The sequence below is a fragment of the Asterias rubens genome, chromosome 1 (assembly GCF_902459465.1).
Source record: "Asterias rubens chromosome 1, eAstRub1.3, whole genome shotgun sequence".
Taxonomy (NCBI): domain Eukaryota; kingdom Metazoa; phylum Echinodermata; class Asteroidea; order Forcipulatida; family Asteriidae; genus Asterias; species Asterias rubens.
Window position 1 is genome coordinate 23,535,428 of NC_047062.1, and position 20,438 is coordinate 23,555,865.

The 20,438-nt window shown below is 36.8% G+C and overlaps 1 protein-coding gene and 1 long non-coding RNA gene across 2 annotated transcripts in view; both read left to right on the plus strand.

Moving 5' to 3' along the window:
* The window catches only part of LOC117305674 (fermitin family homolog 2-like), a 78,571-nt gene extending 70,165 nt beyond the window's left edge, over positions 1 to 8,406 (plus strand). The window contains exons 11-12 of the mRNA XM_033790859.1: positions 1,223 to 1,369; positions 1,946 to 8,406. Of these exons, the coding sequence (XP_033646750.1) occupies positions 1,223 to 1,369; positions 1,946 to 2,236 (438 nt within the window). The 3' untranslated portion in view covers positions 2,237 to 8,406. The remainder of the gene's footprint in view (positions 1 to 1,222; positions 1,370 to 1,945) is intronic.
* A 1,538-nt stretch (positions 8,407 to 9,944) lies between these two features.
* Positions 9,945 to 13,550, plus strand: LOC117307098. The gene is made up of 3 exons (XR_004521027.1): positions 9,945 to 10,074; positions 11,130 to 11,232; positions 13,519 to 13,550. It is a non-coding gene; the product is annotated as an uncharacterized LOC117307098 (long non-coding RNA).
* Positions 13,551 to 20,438: the final 6,888 nt, after the last annotated feature.

The following is a 20,438-nucleotide window of genomic DNA, read 5'->3' on the forward strand; positions in this document are numbered from 1 at the left end:
CGTGACAAAAACAATTCCGATGAACATTACAGACACTGTTAGCAGTTAGCCGGAACTTCATCATTTTAGAACCTATTAAATTTAAAAACAACATGTACAGTATGATACCAAAACAAAACGGAAAGGAAATGCTTTAGGAAATTGCACCAAATAACCCTTTGATTGTCAGCCAAGTTCAAGTTGGGATGCCATCTGACATGTGTTAGTTTGACATATGCCAAAGACATTGCGTTGAATTCCTGTTGGTTGTCACATGTTGCAAATAAGGAAATGAGATGCTCATTATGTTTGGTTTATTTGCTTGGAGGCTGTTTCCGTTTGAGCTTTGCTCTGTTCTGTTGTGGGTTTTTAGAAGAATTTATAAAAATTAAGATATCAAGGAACACCTGTCTTGATAACATAATTGGTTTTTTTTACTTGGGAGGATTATGTTTTTAATATAATATTGACATTGACAATGTTTTGCTTGCTTAACTGCACTGTTACTGTTGAAACAAGCTAACTTAGGTTAGAACTATTGGCTTTAGATGAAATGTGTTTTGCATTCTTTTCAATGCTAAGATATTACACATTTGAAAAGTCTTGAACTAGGATTTGGTTTTTTTGAAGGTGCCACTTGACTCTTTTGCGGGAAACAGGCAAGCTTCTAGGCCTACAAACTGTAGTTCCCTTGGGAAATCGTGCTGTTAGTGAAGCACTCAAAATCTGCAGAGTTTGATCAGTTTTTGTCTGTATGCCTGTCCTTATTCTAAACATTGTTGGTTTGCAGGATAGTGAAGCAACGTTATCTTTAGCCAGAGAAATTCAGATTTGAGAGTTAACACGTTGCAGAGCAAGCAAGCCACTGTACCAGTTATGAATAATAATAAAAAATAATGAAGTCTTATATAGCGCACTTATCTACCAAACAAGGTACTCAATTATGTAGCACCTTATAAGGGTGTACAAGGTGCTGCACTGGGTTCTTTTTGCATGCGTTACACAACACATGGGACCAAAGGCTTTACGTCCCATCCGAAGCAGTGGTTAAGTGTCTTGCTTAAGGACACAAGTGCCATGGCTTGGGATTCACTCTGCTGATCAGAAACACCAGAGTTTGAATTCGGTGCTCTTAACAGCTCGGCCACGACCCTTCCACGAATCATAATTATCACTAAAAAGGAACATACAAACTGACTGAATGTGGAGTCCTTTTTGAATAATGTATTTCTCCTGGTTTCAGGTTGCTTCTCGAATCCTGGATGCCCATACCAGTGTCAGGAACATGAAACTGATGGACGCAAAGTGTAATTACATCAAAGCATGGCAGGCCCTACCTGAGTATGGAGTCACATACTTTGTCGTCAAGTTCAGAAACAGCAAAAAAGAGGTATGATTAACCAACAAAATTGTAGAGGTTTTGATGTCACATACAAACTGGTCAAAGTAGATACACAAAGTCTTTAGAAGGTGATCCCTCTTCTGCCACTTCCCAGATTGTATTGTAAACTTGGATGTGATCCCTGGCTACACAGCAGTTACAGGTTTAATGGCTTCTGACTGGCACCCCTGAACAAAGATGTTAACAAAATAGGGAGACTTTTTTACATGGGGCTATATAGCTCAGTTGGTAGAGCACCAGCAAGTTAATCTGGAGGTCGCAAGTTCAAGTTTCACTCTGATCTATTTTTTTGTTCAACCCCAAATTCTACAGGTATTTTTTGTAGTTGTTATGTAATAATAATCAATAATATCTCCATTGCTAAACAAAAATCAATGTCTCGCTCACTTATCCCGAGAACCGTCGTGCTGGTCGTTGGGGGTACCATGATGGATGTCTCTGCTGTCACAGATCACCACCTCTCCCTTTGAATTCCATTCTGTGTTTTTCAAAGACTGTTTTTCTTCCTCATTCCATTTTTGTAAGGACTGTTTTTCAAAGACCTTTTTTTCGTCCTCATTCCAGGAGCTGATCGGAGTGGCCTACAACCGCCTGATCAAAATGGATATCAACTCGGGCGACTCGCAGAAGACGTGGCGCTACTCCACGATGACGGCGTGGCACGTCAACTGGGAGGTCAAGGAGGTCCTGGTCCAAATGGAGGACGAGAACATCCAATTCTCCTGCTCCTCGGCGGACTGCAAAGTCGTCCACGAGTTCATCGGCGGCTACATCTTCCTCTCTATGAGATCCCTAGACTCGAATCAGACCTTGAACAAAGAGATGTTCCACAAGCTCACCGGGGGATGGGTTTGAGATGCTGGCAGTTTGTAACCAATAGACTGATAAACAAGTTTAGCTTTTTTGAAAATTCATTTGGGGTTTTGCTTTTTTGTAACTTTTAGTGCATCAACAAGGTGATAGGAGGTTTTTTGAATATTGCCTGAGCTGTAAAGCTGGACATTCTGTACTTGAGATAATAGATCAAGAATTTGAGAACTAAAGTGGACTTAGATAAAGTTGATTCTACACAATCAATGTGTCTTCAAGTGAATCAACGAATAATTGCCTCCTTGAGGAAGTTCAGCCACTGGGACGGCCATGGATGATGTAAAATGGCTACCCTGACGCTAACAAAACTGCAAGGACCCATCAACACAGTTGCATGACAAGGTACAGATGACTACCACCTGATGGTTGTGGACTGAGAATTTTACCCAGTCATGAAAGAAGACGTTTCGTGGATGTCTTCCTGTTTTTGTTTTTTTATCTCTTAGAATTTTTTTAAATTATGCCTGGGGTAGCAAAGGGCTTTTTAGCTGCATTTGTTGCAAACAATGACAGGACAAAACAGCTTTGTATATAGTCTATAAATAATGTATCCTTTTAACAGTTTGAGCTAGTTTTTATGAATTTTAATTAATAAATGCATTTTAATGATAATGACATTATAGCATGGACAACAGAGAAAGACATTTGAGACAACTATGCTATTCAGTAATTGCGAGATCTAATACCATGGGGGAACACACCGCTGTATATATAGCCAACTCATACATTAAATGCTTTTAAAGTCAGTGTGCATGCCTGGTGACCTCATTAATAAACAGATTTATGTGCATATTTTTCCATATAATTACAGGCTTTTTTTTATGTTTTCAGGTCACTGAAAAAGCTTCAGTCCTCTTAATGTAGAATTTTCTCTGAATGTAATCCAGACATTATAGAGCATAATATTTTAGCAGAAATTGTTTAGCGAATCATTGAAATAATATTTTTAACCATTGTATAAATGTTTTAAAATACGTTTTATCAATTTTGAAATGTACACTTTTGAATAGATCGACTCTTTAAGTGTGTAACACGGTCTACACAATTCTGTTTGGATGATGGGGGTTTTCAGCAGGAACTCTCAAGGCTAAGTGCAAATATTGTCCGATTTCAGGAAAGGTTCACTTTTGAAGACGTGCTTTATTGAAGATTGCTTAAGAACAAACAAAATGCTTATAAAATATTTTACAGTGTCAGTCGTGCGACGAAGTAAACCTATCTGCTGCACATTTCACATACAAGAGAAAACCCACAATTTTTATGAAGATTTTTCAAGTAGTTACAAAATACAATGTGGACGCATTTTTTTAATAAAACTATTTTTAGTTGGTCTTCCAAAAGACTTCCTAAACATATATATAACAAAGCTATTAGTTGTTTCATTTTGTTTTCTGTTTTCAAAACTCCACTTTTATTTTTTGTGGAATTAATAACATGGGAAAATATGAAGATCTGTCATTTCACATGATGAAATCCCTCGGCCTTCAAGTTGTAGGTCTTGATGATATTGTCCACCCACGTATTAGGACTTTATGTTCTTGTACTTCTTATTTCATATCAAATTTCCTGTTTTTCTACCTTCCCACCACATAATGTTTTTTTTCCATTTGTGTAAACTTAAATACAGCCCCCACATTCAGCTTTAGGGAAACAACAAAGATGTTCTTAAAAACTTTCTGTTGTCCTCTATATGTAGAGAGTTGTTGTCAACATTGAATTGTGATCAATCTATAAATCCATTCTACTCAGTATGAATTTACAAATCTGGGCCCAATTACATGGCTCTGCTTATCTGAAGAAGAAACAAAAATCGGCACTTACAGAAGCAGGGAATTCCATGTTTACATCAAGCCTATTTCACTGGTTAGCAGGAAATGTTGGCTTGTGCGCGTGAACTCCCCATTACTATTCTTTGCGCAAACAGCGAGCGCAGAAATTCAGCACTTGCATAAGTGGAGAACGGTGATCGTAAGCACAGAATTCAGCAGTAAGTAGAGCTATGAATATGGGCCCAGATCAAGTCAAGCTTAACTTTACTAAAGTGGGACGCATCCATGCTTATTAAAGCACACTGTGTGTTGCCTGCTTGGTTTACATTGTATACCCAATATTGACCTTGTGACTCTGGTCGCCAAATGTGTCTATTCTGAAAAGTTTTGAAGTGACTATTTTGTGATATTCTTTAATGCAAAACGGTTGGTGTTTTGGCTTCATAACAACTTCACAACTACAACATTTTGTGAAGGAAATAGAACAGATTTTATAAGGAGTTTCATTGTCATTTGGCAAACCATAGTAACCAGATTCCATCAAAAAGGTACCACCATGCATCCACTGTTTACCATTTCCTTAAGGAAACAAACTTGTGTAGCTTTCTAAAAACGGAAAAATTTGCAATGATAACAATGTATTGTAATTATGCAGATGGGATGATTTCCTGTAGCAATTCAAGATAACATTGGGTCTTTCCCTTTCAATTGGCACAACACTTTCATGAATTAAGATATGGTCTATTTCCTTCATAAATTGCAATTGTCATGAAATTGTAGTGAAACAAATGCTGAGGGTTTTGTCTTAAAAAAAGAGAGGGAAAAATGCCACAAAACAGGTTACTCCGAAACTTTGCAGAAATCATGATTTTCCCTGAAGATATGAACCACGACCTAGAGATTTTCCAATTTGAGTAAGTACCATCCTGAGGACATGGAATTACCAAAAAAAAGGTAAAACTGTTTTTGAAAAATGCAATTCGGCACATTGCCTAGAGGTTTTTTTGGCAATGCCAATTGAAGGGAATTCACCAAAATTGTCCCAAACGCACCTTGAGGATTTTCCCAGAGTTATCTTCAATCTCTCTGGAAGTGAAAGTCCACCAGCTTCACTTTCACTTTCGTTTACAATATCTTGAGAAACTACTCGTAGACTGAAGTGATGATGGACAACGTAAGTGGTTTTAGGTTTGTTTACCAGACATGCATTTAACATCAGCTCCAACTGTTTCAGGTCAAAGGTCAAATACATGATGTTTGTTTTAGTAGTGGATCTTTAAAATAACCCAACATAGTGGCACAACTTCAAGCATGTCAATAGACTGATCCATTAGGCTCCAACCACAGCGCACGTGTGAGCAAGAACACGAAAGCCTCTCCAATGCCATTCTGCACAACTCTGCCGCGCGCGCCAAGCATACGTGCACGCATGTCGGACTATATTTGTCTGACTTTTGGTGGTGCAATGGGATGTGATTGGTCAAGACGCAATGGGGTGGAGCTTAAGGGATCAGTTTATTGTTTTTTAAACCTTTTACCTAGTCTAGTTATAGACCATGCAAGTCTCTCGCATATTCAAACATTTTCGAGACCACTTTGGTCCCACGTCGGTGCTCTTCTGCATAAAGGAAACAAACTCGCGCACTTTTATGGGTCGCAATGTTCAAATACGCGGGAGACTTGCACTGGCTATGAATGTTGCTAATGCTAGGCAACTTTCAAAGATGAGAACAAAATACGAGACTGATGTGATTATCCTACTGGTACCAACTGACCATTAATTTTGCATTCTTTTGATAAACTTTGAATTTGGTTTGTACTGAAGGCTTAACCATCTTTTTCATGAAATGTTCTCAAAAGATTAACATTTTAAGGATTTGTGGTCGCTATGACTCACTGGAAAGTTCATGGTACTGTCTGCACTTGAATTCCAAGAACAGGACAAAAATTAACTTGCAAACAAATAATCGGACAATCCTTGCCTCAAGGAAGGAAACTTGGCAACCAGACATTTAGAATAGGCCGATCCATTAGGCTCCGCCCACGATGCATGTGTGAGCAAGAACATGTGAGCCTTTCCAATGCCATTCTGCACAACTCTAATGTGTGTGTCAAGCATGATACGCGCACGCATGTCAGACTTTATAGTGTAGGACTTTTGGTGGTGCAATGGGTTCTGATTGGTCAATACTCAATGGGGCGGAGTTTAATGAATCGTTCCATTGTGGTAGGCTGCGATCTGTGTCACTTTACAGGGTTCTACAGGTGCAGTGCCAGTTGTTTGGTGTTACCATGTACTAAATACTAATGCATAATTATTTTAGACTAGGGCCAGTTTCATTTTGAGCTGATTAAGCAGAAATGGGCAGCAAAAATACCAGCTACAAATTGTACATGTGATATACTAGGTTGACCGGTTACCTTATTCCAGTAAGCGTAATTTGGTTGTGCTAATTGTGCTTAAGCAGCTCTATGAAATTGGGCCCAGAGTTCATTTTAGACAAATTTCCTGCCATTTGTGTTTGTTTGCGGAGTGGGTCATGGGGTTTGTTTTTTGTATATTTAAAATGACTTTATTCGTCAAAGATTGGTTGGCTTTCCAGCCAATTTATAATTCTTATCCCCTAATTATTTATATGCACTACTTGATAAGTTGATATTAACATGTTATGTAGAAGCTTTGGTCCCAGTAGACCTGTTTTATGTATCTAATAACTTCTTGTTTGTATTTTGTGAACACTTTGGGCAAAGCAAGTCTTCTAGCCAGCCTGCCACTGCCTTTAAATCAAAAACTTGTCGCATGACTTCTGGGTTTTTTAAAGACAATTTTCTATACTGTCTTCCTTTTTTAATCTTTTATTATCACACAATACTCTACTTGATCCCTCCTTTGAGCTGTTTTCCTAATTTCTATGCCAGTTGTATTGTTAAAACAAACAAATAACCAAATGTATTACTGGGAGGGCCTGTCTTTTTCTGAAACTAATCTTTGGCAGGAAAGACAACGTTTTCAGTTTCCCAAAGTTCCTCGGAAAACGAGCATAGTCATATTTTGTCATAGACCTAATCGCAAACTTGTGCTATGTGCACATTAGGAGTGGAATGAGGTGCATGCTGGTCTAGCTGATTGAGTTTGATCCCTAGCTAGACCAGCATGCACCTCATTCAACAGTTTGCGCAATGGGTGTTTGCGCAATGGGTGTTTGCGAAAAGGTCTGATCATTTCCTGAAATTTTTTCACATTTGTTTTGATGCAAAAACTGCTGAATCCATCTGCCAGTGTTTTGGTGAATGAATAGACCAGCATTGGATTCTTCTGCAAATGCCTGCGTTGTTATCCTGTTTTTAAGTGTGGTTAAACTCCCCTCTCTTGCTTCTCTTAACCTGTTTTTTTTCGGTGCTTTTAAATTTGGTTTTTGATCCCCAGCATACACTTATCGCAATAACACGATACGTGCGCGTCAGGCTTGGAATGAGGTGCATGCTGGTCTATCTAGCGATCAAGTTTGATGATCAAGTTTTATCGCTAGCTAGAGCAGCACGCACCTCATTTAACAGTTAGCACTTGTGCAATGGGTGTTTGCATAAAAGGTTTATGGCATCACTGTAGCGCCCTCTTGGGGTCAGTGTAATGGCTATTGGGAGCTCTTCATATCAGAGGCAGCATTGTATGCTCTTATGATTGAAATACATTTAAGTTTTTATCTTCTAAAGACTTGTACACATTTTAGGGTTAAATTAAGTGTTCTTGTTCTCGCATATTGAATCAATTCAGTTTGTCCTACCAGCCTCGAGTCCAAATCAAGAAAATGTCAATTTTGAAAGGGGGAACATTTTAGTTAGCAATCAATTTCTTCCATTCTTTGCAATGTATTTGTCGGTAACAATCATTGTTTCTGGTAGTCGTGGTCTATCCTCGAATGTTATGGTGTGTTGTTATGTACAAACAAATTTTCAACAAAAGTTAACTCTGTAACTTATTTCACCGCTTTTGCTTTTAAACGAAAAATGAATTATTTTTTAAAAAGTGTTTACTTCAGTAATCAGTTAAACTATATATCGCTGAATTTGTGTAGTATTTCATTTTATTTTTGTAAGAATTTAGTGAAATTATTAAGAAATGTTCAAAGCTGGAGAAATTAATGGGCATGACGTAAATAAGGGAAAGATGTGTTTGAAAATATGTATAGGTATTGGTATTTTTAAGACAACTTTATTTGGCATGCTTGGGTGCAATGCAATGTGAGCAGAAAAAGTCAAAGTGAAACTTAACCTAGAAATCTTTGAACCCTATGACCATCAATAAAATCATGTTTTTATACATAAATACGGTGTTGTGTTTATTGTAAAGCATAATGAATATAACTTGATTTGAAATCCATGTTATTTTTGAGTTTTGTTTGTTCTGGTCTTATTTAGCCCTATGCTTCAGTGTTGTTTTTTGTTTGTCGTTTTGTATTGGGTTTTTTTTTTTTGGGGGGGGGGGGGTTGTGTTAAGGATGATGCCTTATCAGTCGCCTGCTTTCCTGTTTTAAATTAAAACATTTGTAAATACGATTGAGTTTTTTACTAAAATTCTGCCAACCATGGCAACCAAGGCGGTTTGTTTATCAACAAAAGAAAGGTCTATTACTAGGGTCCCTTCTTAAAACTTGTGCAACCCCTACCAGCTGACCCCTACAAAAAAGTGGTGTGTGTCAACTTCACTTGGAGACGGGGGGGGGGGGGGGTATCTCGGCCAGGGGTTTCGTGGGGGCTGACGGGAGGCCGGGAGCTTAGTTACAGCGTCGGCTTTTACGCACGCTACTTTTTAGGCCAAATTTTGACTGGTTAGGCCAAACTTTGACTAGTTTCATTATAGCCTTGTAGATTTTAGGAAAAATTTTGACTAGTTTCATAGGCCTTGCAGATTTTAGGCCAAACTTTGACTAGTTGATGAGGCTAAAGCCTTGTTGATTTTAGGCAAAATTTTGACTAGTTTCATAAGATTTCCTTGTAGATTTTAGGCCAAATTTTGACTAGTTTCATGTAGATTTTTGGCAAAATTTGGACTAAAAATCTACAGGGCTATAGCCTCATGAAACTAGTCAAAATTTGGCCTAAAATCTACAAGGCTATGTAGCCTTATGAAACTAGTCAAAATCTAGCCTAAAATCTACCTGGCTATAGCCTTCATGAGGCCAGGTAGATTTTGGGCCAAATTGTGACTAGTTTCATAAGGCTATAGCCTTGTAGATTTTAGGCTAGATTTTGACTAGTTTCATGTAGATTTAGGCCAAAATTTTACTAGTTTCATAAGGCTATAGTCTTGTAAATTAAGGTCAAATCTTGACTGGTTTCATTAGGCTATATAGATTTTAGGCAACATTTTGAGTAGTTTCATAAGGCCTTGTAGATTTTAGGCCAAATTTAAAGAAAAAACCGAATGCATTTGAGGACACACATAAAAAGACAATTTAAACATAAAATAGCAGGGGGCAAAAACTATTTTCCAGCATTATCATGGTTAAAAAAAATCATGTAATAATATTATGTCTTTGTTGTTTTGCATCTTTGTGAGTGACAACTTTTGTAATGTTCTAGGGAGTTTTATTTAGTAGTGGGAAGGGATTTCTCTCTTAGATAGTGATGTGGTGTGGTTCATATTGGGGATAATGTTTGTTTTATTTCGTTGTTTATCCTGTTGCGCTTGGTATTTTTAACCAGAATTAATCAAAATCATACAGCAGGTGCATCAATTAGTACAACTCATTAACTTTGCGCGGGAGACTCTACAATCCGCCAACAGAGGGCGCGATTCCTATTTTAATACCTAGTCAGATACCCTAAACCAAATTCAACGCTGAATGTACGGATGAAGTCCAGCTTGATAAATCACGTGCGTCCCATTCAGAAACGCATGCGGGATCAGAATTTCTCTCAAACATGGACGGAGGGGAGTCATTTGCTTCTTCGAGAGAATTTTTCCCGCAATTTGGCTCCATTTTACCGCTGCCTGAAAAGGAACGGTAGTTATGAAATGCAAGACATGTCCTCACAAAGTAAATGCAAAAAGTAAGTTTGGAATATATGTATTTCTTGTGGAAACCGGAGCTTGTAAAGTTGTGTGTGATGGCCCCTTCTTGGACTTGTGCGTTATTTATAAAATGGGTAGGCGGGGTCTGGACGTGGCCAAGGAGGCGGTGGGGGAGGAGGCTGATGCAACATACTTTGAATATTATATTAAATACATTTATGCAAATTCAGCTCAATGACTGACATGTGACTGATAATTTGTAGTTTACAAAAAAAAAACATTTTTTTTAGTATAAAATAATTAAAAACAATTTATAAATAAACTAAGTTTTCAATATTAATTTTTTAATTTACATTATAATCCGCCTACTACTACTAGGCCTGTAGGATTAATAGATAACTTTCCGTATGGCGCCACCACTTTTTCACAAATTTTTACAAAAAGGGATATATCAATCAGGTAAATTAGATATTATATTATTTTATTTCAAATGAAAAAGTGTTGGCGCCATACGAAAACTTTTCCGGATTAATGATTGCCTTTTAATATCATCCTTTGTAATGATTGCATCCTGGTGACTCATCCGCTGTTGTTTGGTCATGTTATAATTTATAAAAGAATATATGTACAATATAAATACTACCATCTTTTTTAGTTGTGGTAAAAAAAACTAAAAGAAATACCCTTGGTACAACCACTTTTTCATTCGATATGAAATATTATACTTATAGTATCTAATTTACCTCACTGAGATATCCCTTTGTTTGTAAAAATGAGTGAAAAAGTGATGGCGCCATACGGAAAGTTATCCCCATTGACTGTCTGACTTGTCTTGTTTGGAAATGAATGTTTCAGATTTTCAAATCTTATGATGAGGCATGGTCTGTGCTGTGCAACCTGCCGGTGCCGGGCACTCATGATTTCAAAATCGACCAACACAAGTTAAAATTACATTCCTTTCATTCACAGATTTTCAACAAAATGTAACACTTGTGTAAAGTTGTGTTTATTAATATTATCAGTGAATTTTTTGTTCTTTGTATCACTTAGCGGTGACCGCATAAGTCACTTTTTGTCTTCCTTCTCATTACAGCTGTATTACATGGTGTGGTCTATCATTCATACCTGGGTCTCAACTCTCCCAAGAATGTTGAAGGTCGTCACGAGGTCGTCAGCCAGAAAACCTAGGACCACTGGTGAGTGAAACACTGGAGTTTTAGGCCTAGTAAAAAAAGAAACATGTTTTAAGCGTCCCCGCCCGCTTCCTTTTTAACAGCCGCCTCCTTTTTTTCATTTTTATTTTTTTTATTGCTTTTTTTATGCACATATAAAAAAGAAAAATTACGCACATTTTGTTTAAAGGGTATTTTTTAAACGTTCTCAGCTAAAACAATCTGAATGTCTTGGCCAAAACGTTTCATTAATGTATTGTGTGTTTGAGCAGTAGAAAAAACAATGCAGGCCTGATACTTCACGGAGGCAACGAAGGCAATTGCCTCCGTTGCCCCTTGCCATTGCCTTGGTGCCCTTGAAATGCTCCAATAGAAATTTACAATTTCCTCATAGGGTGCCCTTTGCCAAAGAGAAAATGCCTTGGTGCCCTTGACCTTTCAAAAATGAAGCATACAGCCCTGACAATGGATATTTGACATTTTAAAAAGAATGGTGGCCATCTTGAAATAAAATATAAAAAGCCCCTCCTTCCTTTTTTTGAGAAACCCGGACGCTAAACATGTTTCTTTTTTTACTCGGCCTTATCTTAGGAAATGTCCAAATTGGTTAGGTTTACAGTGTATATCTTGATGTTTACATACAGAAATGTTCGTACTTTATTGTTGTTTATTTGTCTTTACTATAACCACCAAAACATTTTGTGGGTATTTTTTTCTTTGAGAGGTTTCATTAATTATATTTAACTCTGAATTAATAAAAAAAGATGTACAATTAAAATCTGTGAAAAGGGTTCACCACCCACAGGGAAACCGGGCAGTTTTTAAAATTGGTTTATGAAAAAGATGCACAATAGATGAAATTTATTAGGTGATTTATTTCATATGGTTTCTTTTGAAGAATATAACCCCCAAAATGTTTAGGGTCACCGTTTTGTTTTATTTCAGGAAAGAAACAATAACAAATCAGTGTATAGGGTTTGCCACCTGTAGGGGAACCTCTGGTCAATTATGAAATTGTTTGAAAGATAAATGCACAATTTTGGTTTGGATAAAAGGTGGTTTATCATTTGGTAAATTTTGAAAAAAAGCAACCCCCAGATTTCTTTGTTTGTACTTGAGGTTTTATCCCTCAGCAAAAATCAGTGATAAAGGTTAGCCAACCATAGGGAAACCTCTGGCCAATGTTTTAACTCTGTTAATTGAAAAATGTACCAGCACTTCATTTTAAAAGGCCATTTTTTATAATTTGGTAATTTTTGAAAATGACCCTCCCCTCCCCAAATAGTTGGCTAGAAATAGTTTTGTTTTATTTCAGAGGTTTTATATTTAACTCTTAAGAGCAAAATTCAGTGATATGGGTTCGCCACCCGTAGGGAAACCTCTGGCAAATTTTTTAACTGTTGTTAATTGAAAAATTTGCCACTTCATATTTATTAGGTGGTTTATCATTTGGTAAGTTTTGAAAAACAAGCCCCCAAATGTTTGTTTTTTTTATATTTTTCAACTCTGAAAACGAGAGCAAAAATTCAGTGACAAAGGGTTCGCCACCCGTGGGGAAACCCCTGGCCAATTTTTAAACTGTGGTTGATTGAACATTGCGCCACTTAAAATTAAAAGTTGACATTTGGTAAATTTTGAAAAATAACGTAAGCCCCCCAAATATTGTGATATACTAATAGGTTTGTTTCATTTCAGAGGTTTTTATATTTTAACTGTGAAAAAAATCAGTGACAAAGGGTTCGCCACCCATAAGGAAACCCTTGGCCAATTTTTTTGAAATGTTTGGGAAAAAAAGCAAACGTTATTTTAAACGCATGTAAAAGAACCCAGTGCATGCACTTATCAAACAGAGAAGGTGTTCGCCGTAGCACCATGTAAACCATTACATGGTGTGCTAAGGATCAGGTCTCATCATTTCAAAATCTTCGTCCCACTCACCTTGCAGTAAAAATAATTGGCGCTTTGTATCCTTTGGAAAAGGCGGGTTAGAAATACGTTTATTATTATTATTATTATTATTATTATTATTATTATTATTAAAGCACAATATGGTTACAAGTGCAACAATCAGCAAAACAGAAACAAACAAAACATGCAATTGGATCTTGAAGGATATGCGGTGGAATTTACAAAGAGTTAAGACTAGTCTTATCTCAAGTTAGGACAAGTTACTCATCTAACTTAGGACTAGCCTTAAGTTTTCTCCTGGGACTAGTCCTAACTCTTGGTGAAATCAACCCCAGGATGGTTAGGGTAAAAGGTTCATTTTTTATGTATAAGTAATTTTTTATTTATTTATTTTATTTACAGGCATCAAGAGATTGAGTACTCCTGAAGAGAATCAACATCTTTGGATCGGTCTTCACTGAGAGGAACTCAAGGCAATAGCTCACTGGAACTAGGAGATGAAATCACCACCGACAACGACAATGAGGACCACCTGATGCCAGAGAGATGTCTTACTGATGAGGAGGATGATTTTTTAACTGTGGTTATTAATTGATAAATGCGCCACTTCATATAAGGTGATTTATCATTTGGTAAATTTTGAAAAACAAGCCCCCAAATATTTGGTTTTATATTTTTAACTCTGGAAAGAGAAGATCAAAAATTCAGTGACAAAGGGTTCGCCACCCGTAAGGAAACCCCTGGCCAATTTTTTAACCGTGTTTGATTAAAAATTGTTGCGCCATTTCAAATTGAAAGTTGACATTTGGTAAATTTGAAAAATAACGTAAACCCCTCCAAATGTTTTGATATACAAATTGGTTCGTTTTATTTCAGAGGTTTTATATTTTACCTGTCAAAACAGAGGGGCAAAAATCAGTGACGAAGGGTTCGCCACCCGTAAGGAAACCCCTGGCCAATTTTTTGTAAATATTTGGGGAAAAACCCAAACCTAATTGGTTGATGTATCGTCGAAATCTTTACCTTGGATGGATTCATCGCTACTGTGACAGGGTTTTGCTTCTTTCTGTTTTCTCAGCAAGTAGAACCAGTAGACTTTTTTTTTGCTGAAACTTTCACAGTTTTATTTCATCTTTTAATATTTTGTCCATTAATCATTGACAAAAAAACAAAGTTATGGCCCTACCTTTTAGGTGTATTATCACAATTTTTTTTTTTTCAGTGCTTGGTTATTTTTCATCACTTCTTAATTTCATTTTTGTATCTGGTCTGGTTTCAGATTGACAGGGCATGTGCCAAGTGCGGTCACGATGGACTTCATTTCCACACCAGGCAAACACAATCAGCTGATGAAGGACAAACCGTCTTCTATTTCTGCCCATCATGCAAGTAAGTTAATCACTACTTAAGCCTGGTTCATACTTCCTGCAAATGCAAAGTGAACTTTGGCGACACAGCCCTGTTTTCTTAGTGAATGTTTCGAAGGGCTTGTGACACAGTTCGACTGTTGCGAGTTATTCATTGCGAGTTCTTGACAACAAAATTTGCTACGCATTCGCAGGAAGTATGAACCAGGCTTTAGGCTTGTAGACCCTTTTAGGTTTATCATACAGTTTCCATAGATTGCACAGGGGTTAGTAGGTACCTGTGAGGGCAGAGTTGGTTTTTGTGATTTATTTAGCTGGTTCACTACATATTTGGCTGCACAGGCAGTTTATTCCCAAATGAGCTGAGTTGGTTTGATGAATAAAATAAATGGCCTAGTGATCAGGGGTAACACTGTTGAAGAACCACGAGCATCACTGAATTACAGATTTCAGTGCTACATGAGGATTAGTACAAGCAGAAATTCACTGTTTACATGACATGTGTGTAAAGCACAATATGGTTACAAGTTAGCATTCAGCAAAACAGAAACAAACAAAACATGCAATTGGATCTTGAAGGATCTGCGGTGGACTTCACAAAAAATTAAGACTAGTCTTATCTCGAGTTAGGACAAGATAGAGTTACTCATCTAACTTAGGACTAGCCTTAAGTGTTTAATATCTCCTGGGACTAGTCCTAAGTTAGGACCAGTCCTAACTCTTTGTGAAATTGACCCCAGGATGGATAGGGTCAAAGGTTTTTATTTTTTATTTTTATTTTATTTATTTTATATAAAGTAATTTATTTTTTATTTATTTTATTTACAGGCATCAAGAGATTGAGTACTCCTGAAGAGAATCAACATCTTTGGATTGGTCTACACCGAGTGGAACTCAAGACAATAGTTCACTGGAACAAGGGGATGAAATCGACGACGACAACAGAGATGACCACCTAATGCCAGAGAGATGTCTTACTGATGAGGAGGCCGATGTTTTTACTGTGTTTATTCATTGAAAAATGCGCCTCTTCATATTGGGTGATTTATCATTTGGTAAGTTTTGAACAAGCCCCCAAATATTTGGTTTTATATTTTTAACTCTGATAAGAGAAGAGTGAAAACTTCAGTGACAAAGGGTTCGCCACCCGTATGGAAACCCCTGGCCAATTTTTTAACTGTGTTTGATTGAAAATTGCGCCACTTCAAATTGAAAGTTGACATTTGGTAAATTTTGAAAAATAGCATACGCTCCCCAAATATTTTGATATACAAATAGGTTCGTTTTATTTTAGAGGCTTTATATTTTACCTGTGAAAACAGAGAAGCAAAAATCAGTGACAAAGGGTTCGCCACCCGTAAGGAAACCCCTGGCCATTTTTTTTTAAATGTTTGGAAAAACCCAGACATAACTTGTTGATGTATCAAAATCTTTACCTCCGATGGATTCATTGCTACTGTGACAGAATTTGCTTCTTTCTGTTTTCTCAGCAAGTAGAACCAGTAGACCTATTTTGCTGAAACTTTCACTTTTATTTCATCTTTCAAACTCTTTGTGAAATCGACCCCAGGATGGTTAGGGTCAAAGGTTCTATTTTAATGTAAGAGTAAATTTTGATTGATTTTTTGATTGACAGGAATCAAGAGATTGAGTACTCCTGAAGAGAATCAACATCTTTGGATCGGTCTACACTGAGAGGAACTCAAGGCAAGAGCTCACTGGAACAAGGAGATGAAATCACCACAGACGACGACGACAACGGCAACCACCTGATGCCAGAGAGATGTCTTACTGATGAGGAGGCCGAGCATCCATCCCAGTATGGGTATTTAAATAAGATCAGGATCCTTTATCAATGACAGTGCCATCAGGATTGTCTCAAGAAACAAAATGAGGCTTGACATCCAAATTTAGTCTGGTTCCTTTTTTCAAACTTTGAGAGTTTCGAGCGGGTTTTGATTGGTACACAGGAACCAGACAAAATGGCCGAACTGTGGTAAAGGTGTTTTTAAACTGTCAGTGTTTGCTTACATTAGTTTGTGCTATATAACACCCAAGCAGATCCTTGCCATTTGATTGGAGGAGTGTCCGTCATGTGTTGGAAAATAAAAGTACTATTGCACGTTAACGTCACTTAGCGTGCATTTTTCGTTCCATCCGAGAAGTACTATTGCACGCTGAGTTGCAAAAAACATCACCGCGTGTCTTTGGTAACGCAGCAGTGTTACTGCAAGGCACATTACTAGCATTCGGCTTCTGCGTGTCCCAATGCAGCTGTACAGAACGCATATTGTCAAACAGGTCGACTCAAAAGAAACGGGTGTAATTTTACAATTAGAAATTGTAGGCCTACGCTTTGTTTAGGAAAGTTGTATCTTCCAATCAAAATGACAAAGATCTACTTGGATAATATATAAAACAAATAATGAATGTTTTTCATTCGTGCAGGGGTGCAAATATGTTCATTCGTTGAAAGATGGAATGTTCCATTCAACCTGACTCCGCTTCGTTGAATAGAACATTCCATCTTTCAACTCATGAACATACTCGCACCATTGCACTCATAAACATTCATTATTTGTATAATAACTCATGCTGTATAGCTAGTTTCAAAAAACGAGTATCTAAAATTTAATTGTTTACCTTCATGAATTGTTGTTATTGATCCATCCTCCCCTTACCCCTGGGGTGGGTTGATCGATTGAAAGAACGAACGAGGCATAATATTTGTGTATTTTACATAAATTGTCTAAAAGGCAGTGGACACTTTTGGTAACTACTCAAAATTCATTATTATCATAAAACCTTTCTTGGTAATAACGAGTTATGGGGAGAGGTTGATAGTATAAAACATTTTGAGAAACAGCTCTCTCTGAAGTGACCAGTTTTCGAGAAAGCAGTAATTTTCCACGAATTTGATTTCGAGACCTCAGATTTAGAATTTGAGGTCTCGAAATCAAGCATCTGAAAGCACACAACTTCGTGTGACCATGGTGCGACAAGGGTGTTTTTTTTCTTTTATTAATATCTCACAATTTCCACAATCGATTGAGCTCAAATTTTCTCAGGTTTGTTATTTCATGCATATGTTGAGATACATCAACTGTGAAGACTAGTCTTTGACAGGAACCAATTGTGTCCAGTGTCTTTGATACATTTTATCGAGACATGTCCATGAAACGAGTTCACAATACTTTGTACAAAATGCATACATTTTTCATATAGAACGTTTGACTTTACTTTCCAAAATACGGAATAAAAATTTTTAAAAATCATAAACTCTCTTGGCAAATGTTTTTTTCCCTAAAACTTTGCTTGCTTTAAAAACTCTTCTTTTCTAGATTTTCCCAAAGTTGGAATATCTTAAATCGGTTTAGGAAAACAACAAATTCTGTAAAATTTGCTTGTGACTCAAATTGTGGGAGGGCTTCTGGTTCTATATATTGATACTTTGATGATTGTGAAGCCAAGTACAACTTGCACGCACTCAAGACAATTAATGCAACCAAAACACATCCTAAAGTTGTATTCTTCTTGGGACCAATCTTCATGACATACAAGTTTCATCAATTTAACCAAATTTATTCATTTTAGGCACAACATGTTTGGATAAGTGTGATGCACACCTGTCCAAACTCAAAATGAAATTGAATAAAAGTACAATATCTTTTACGAAACGGTCACAAACTTCATTTGAAAATGTTTTTTTTTCTTCTTTGCATTGCTGTGACAGTAATAATTATCAGTTCTAAATCTCATTGAGTTTTTTTGTGCATCAGCTGATGAAAAAAAAAATCTTATTTCAGAGATAACTTTTATTTGAACTCAAGGATGGTAAATGTTGTACTTGGCTGTTTTTATAATTTGAAAAATTATGTCTTAAATTATTTGGTTACAATTCATTAAATGCTGTAGAAAGCACCACTGAACTGTAGAAGCAGCAGAGTTGTACAAACGTGTGTGCCGGTTGGTGTGATCAACTACTATCTGGAATGTGTGGCGACCTAATGATCCAAGAGTTAATGGTTGGGTAAGCATTTTATTAAGTGAAATCTTGTTAATGTGGCGCTGGTAGTCTGTCTTACCGGTGTCCTACCTTACATGATTGACAAACTATTTCAACTTTCTCGATCTCCGACACAAAAAAAAAACCTAAGAAAGAAAGGATTTGGTTGCCTGTTGAAGTCTTTGGGGGCCTGTATCGAAAGTGTCAAGGACTGAGGACCATAGCACTTTTTTTCACATTTTTTACCTGATCATTTTGTTATCCTAAGTTGGTACCCGTCTCTCTATACTGTTCCTGTGTAAACAAGTCTACTTTTGATCAACCTTTTCTACAACTGGACATCCTCTTCTGATCTGAGGGAGACTCTGGACCCGACGGATGACGGAGACTTCTACCCAGATGTTGGTGCGAGGGTCGGAGAAACGAGATTCTGAACATGGCTATTCACATTTCAATCAGGTACTCAGGCTTTTACATTGGTTTCACTTGTGTTAAGAAGTTTTGACTGTATCAAAAGGAGATATCAAAGATGACATTGGGATTGTGTAGGAAGTAAACAGGGTGCTTTATTGTAGAAGAAACATCGTCGCTTTAGAAAGATGCTGTTGTGCATTATGTTATTGTGACCGGTTTAGTTCTCAGCCACAGTAGGTTTTACTTACACTCCTTCGTAAGTTAGATTAGTGTTAAGATTCCCGAGTTAGTTAAAACCCCTGTTGAACTGGTTGACGTTAGTTATTCAGTCTATGACGTTAACTATTGGTCTATTTCAGTGACCAATTAACTAGGTTGTTCATTGTAGGTTTTGAGTGGTCAGCTCTATGACAGATTCTACAGTAGGTATGTTAACGACAGTCAGTTGAGGAAATGATTTACAAATGATGTTGACAAATAGACATTGCTTTTTTAATACATTTTTCATAAACGTAGTAATTCAGCTGCAGTAGGTGTTTTCACTCCTTTAGGGTATTAATTATTGATAATTGTGAACAATTTTTACAACTAGTTAACCCTTTTCCAGCTGAACATGGTGACGACACTCCTTTTTACAAAAACTCACAAAATTTGTAAAGTTCAGCTGCAATGTTGGAATCTTGTTTCTCTGATCAGCACATCATCATCTGGGTTGAAGTCTTAGTTATTCAGGCTGTTAAAGTGACAAAGACACTTGGTCATTAATTATTTTGACAGGTTCTAAAAAGAGTAGGCAAATTTATAATAATTAACTTGTAGAACTGCTGGGAACAAATGCAAGCTACTAGTTTTTGTCAGTATAACAATTGTAATTTGTGTTTGTTAAGATCTCTTTGAAACAAAACAAATTGTGTGCGATGTCCATCAATTGTTTTAATTCTTTTATGGTAAACATGAGAATGTCTCAACATGTGCAACAGCAAAATGTACAATGGATCAAACTAGGTATTTATTAGCGTATTAGCAGTATTAGTGTAGACTTATTCAGTTAAATAACCTCAGTACAAACATAGTAATTTGTCACATGGCTAGGTAGTTTAAGGAAAAAGGAGCATACACACTAGTCTATTATTAGTGTAGAATTTTTAAACAAATAACTTCAAAACTATTAGTTACTCCTCAGTTCGCTTGTTAGATTGATTTTGTTATGAATATTATGCCAAAAAGAAACAGCAGGAATAGGTATTCTAAATAAGACGTCGCTTTGTTACTTTAGTCCTGCACTGTTTGCAGAATCACAGGTGTCTTTCTATATGGAAATTACACCAAGTGATTTTATCGTCACTGATAAAACCTTAATTTTCCGACATCGACGTCAGACTCATTTTTATGCAATAAATTGTAATTTATAATTGGTACGTAATCATTAGCATGCAGTGGTTGGTTTGCAGATTTACATGAAGTTTATCAGTAGGAGTAGTTGTTGATCCTAGATTTTCAATACTTAATTGGGACTTCATCAGCAATTTGTAGTT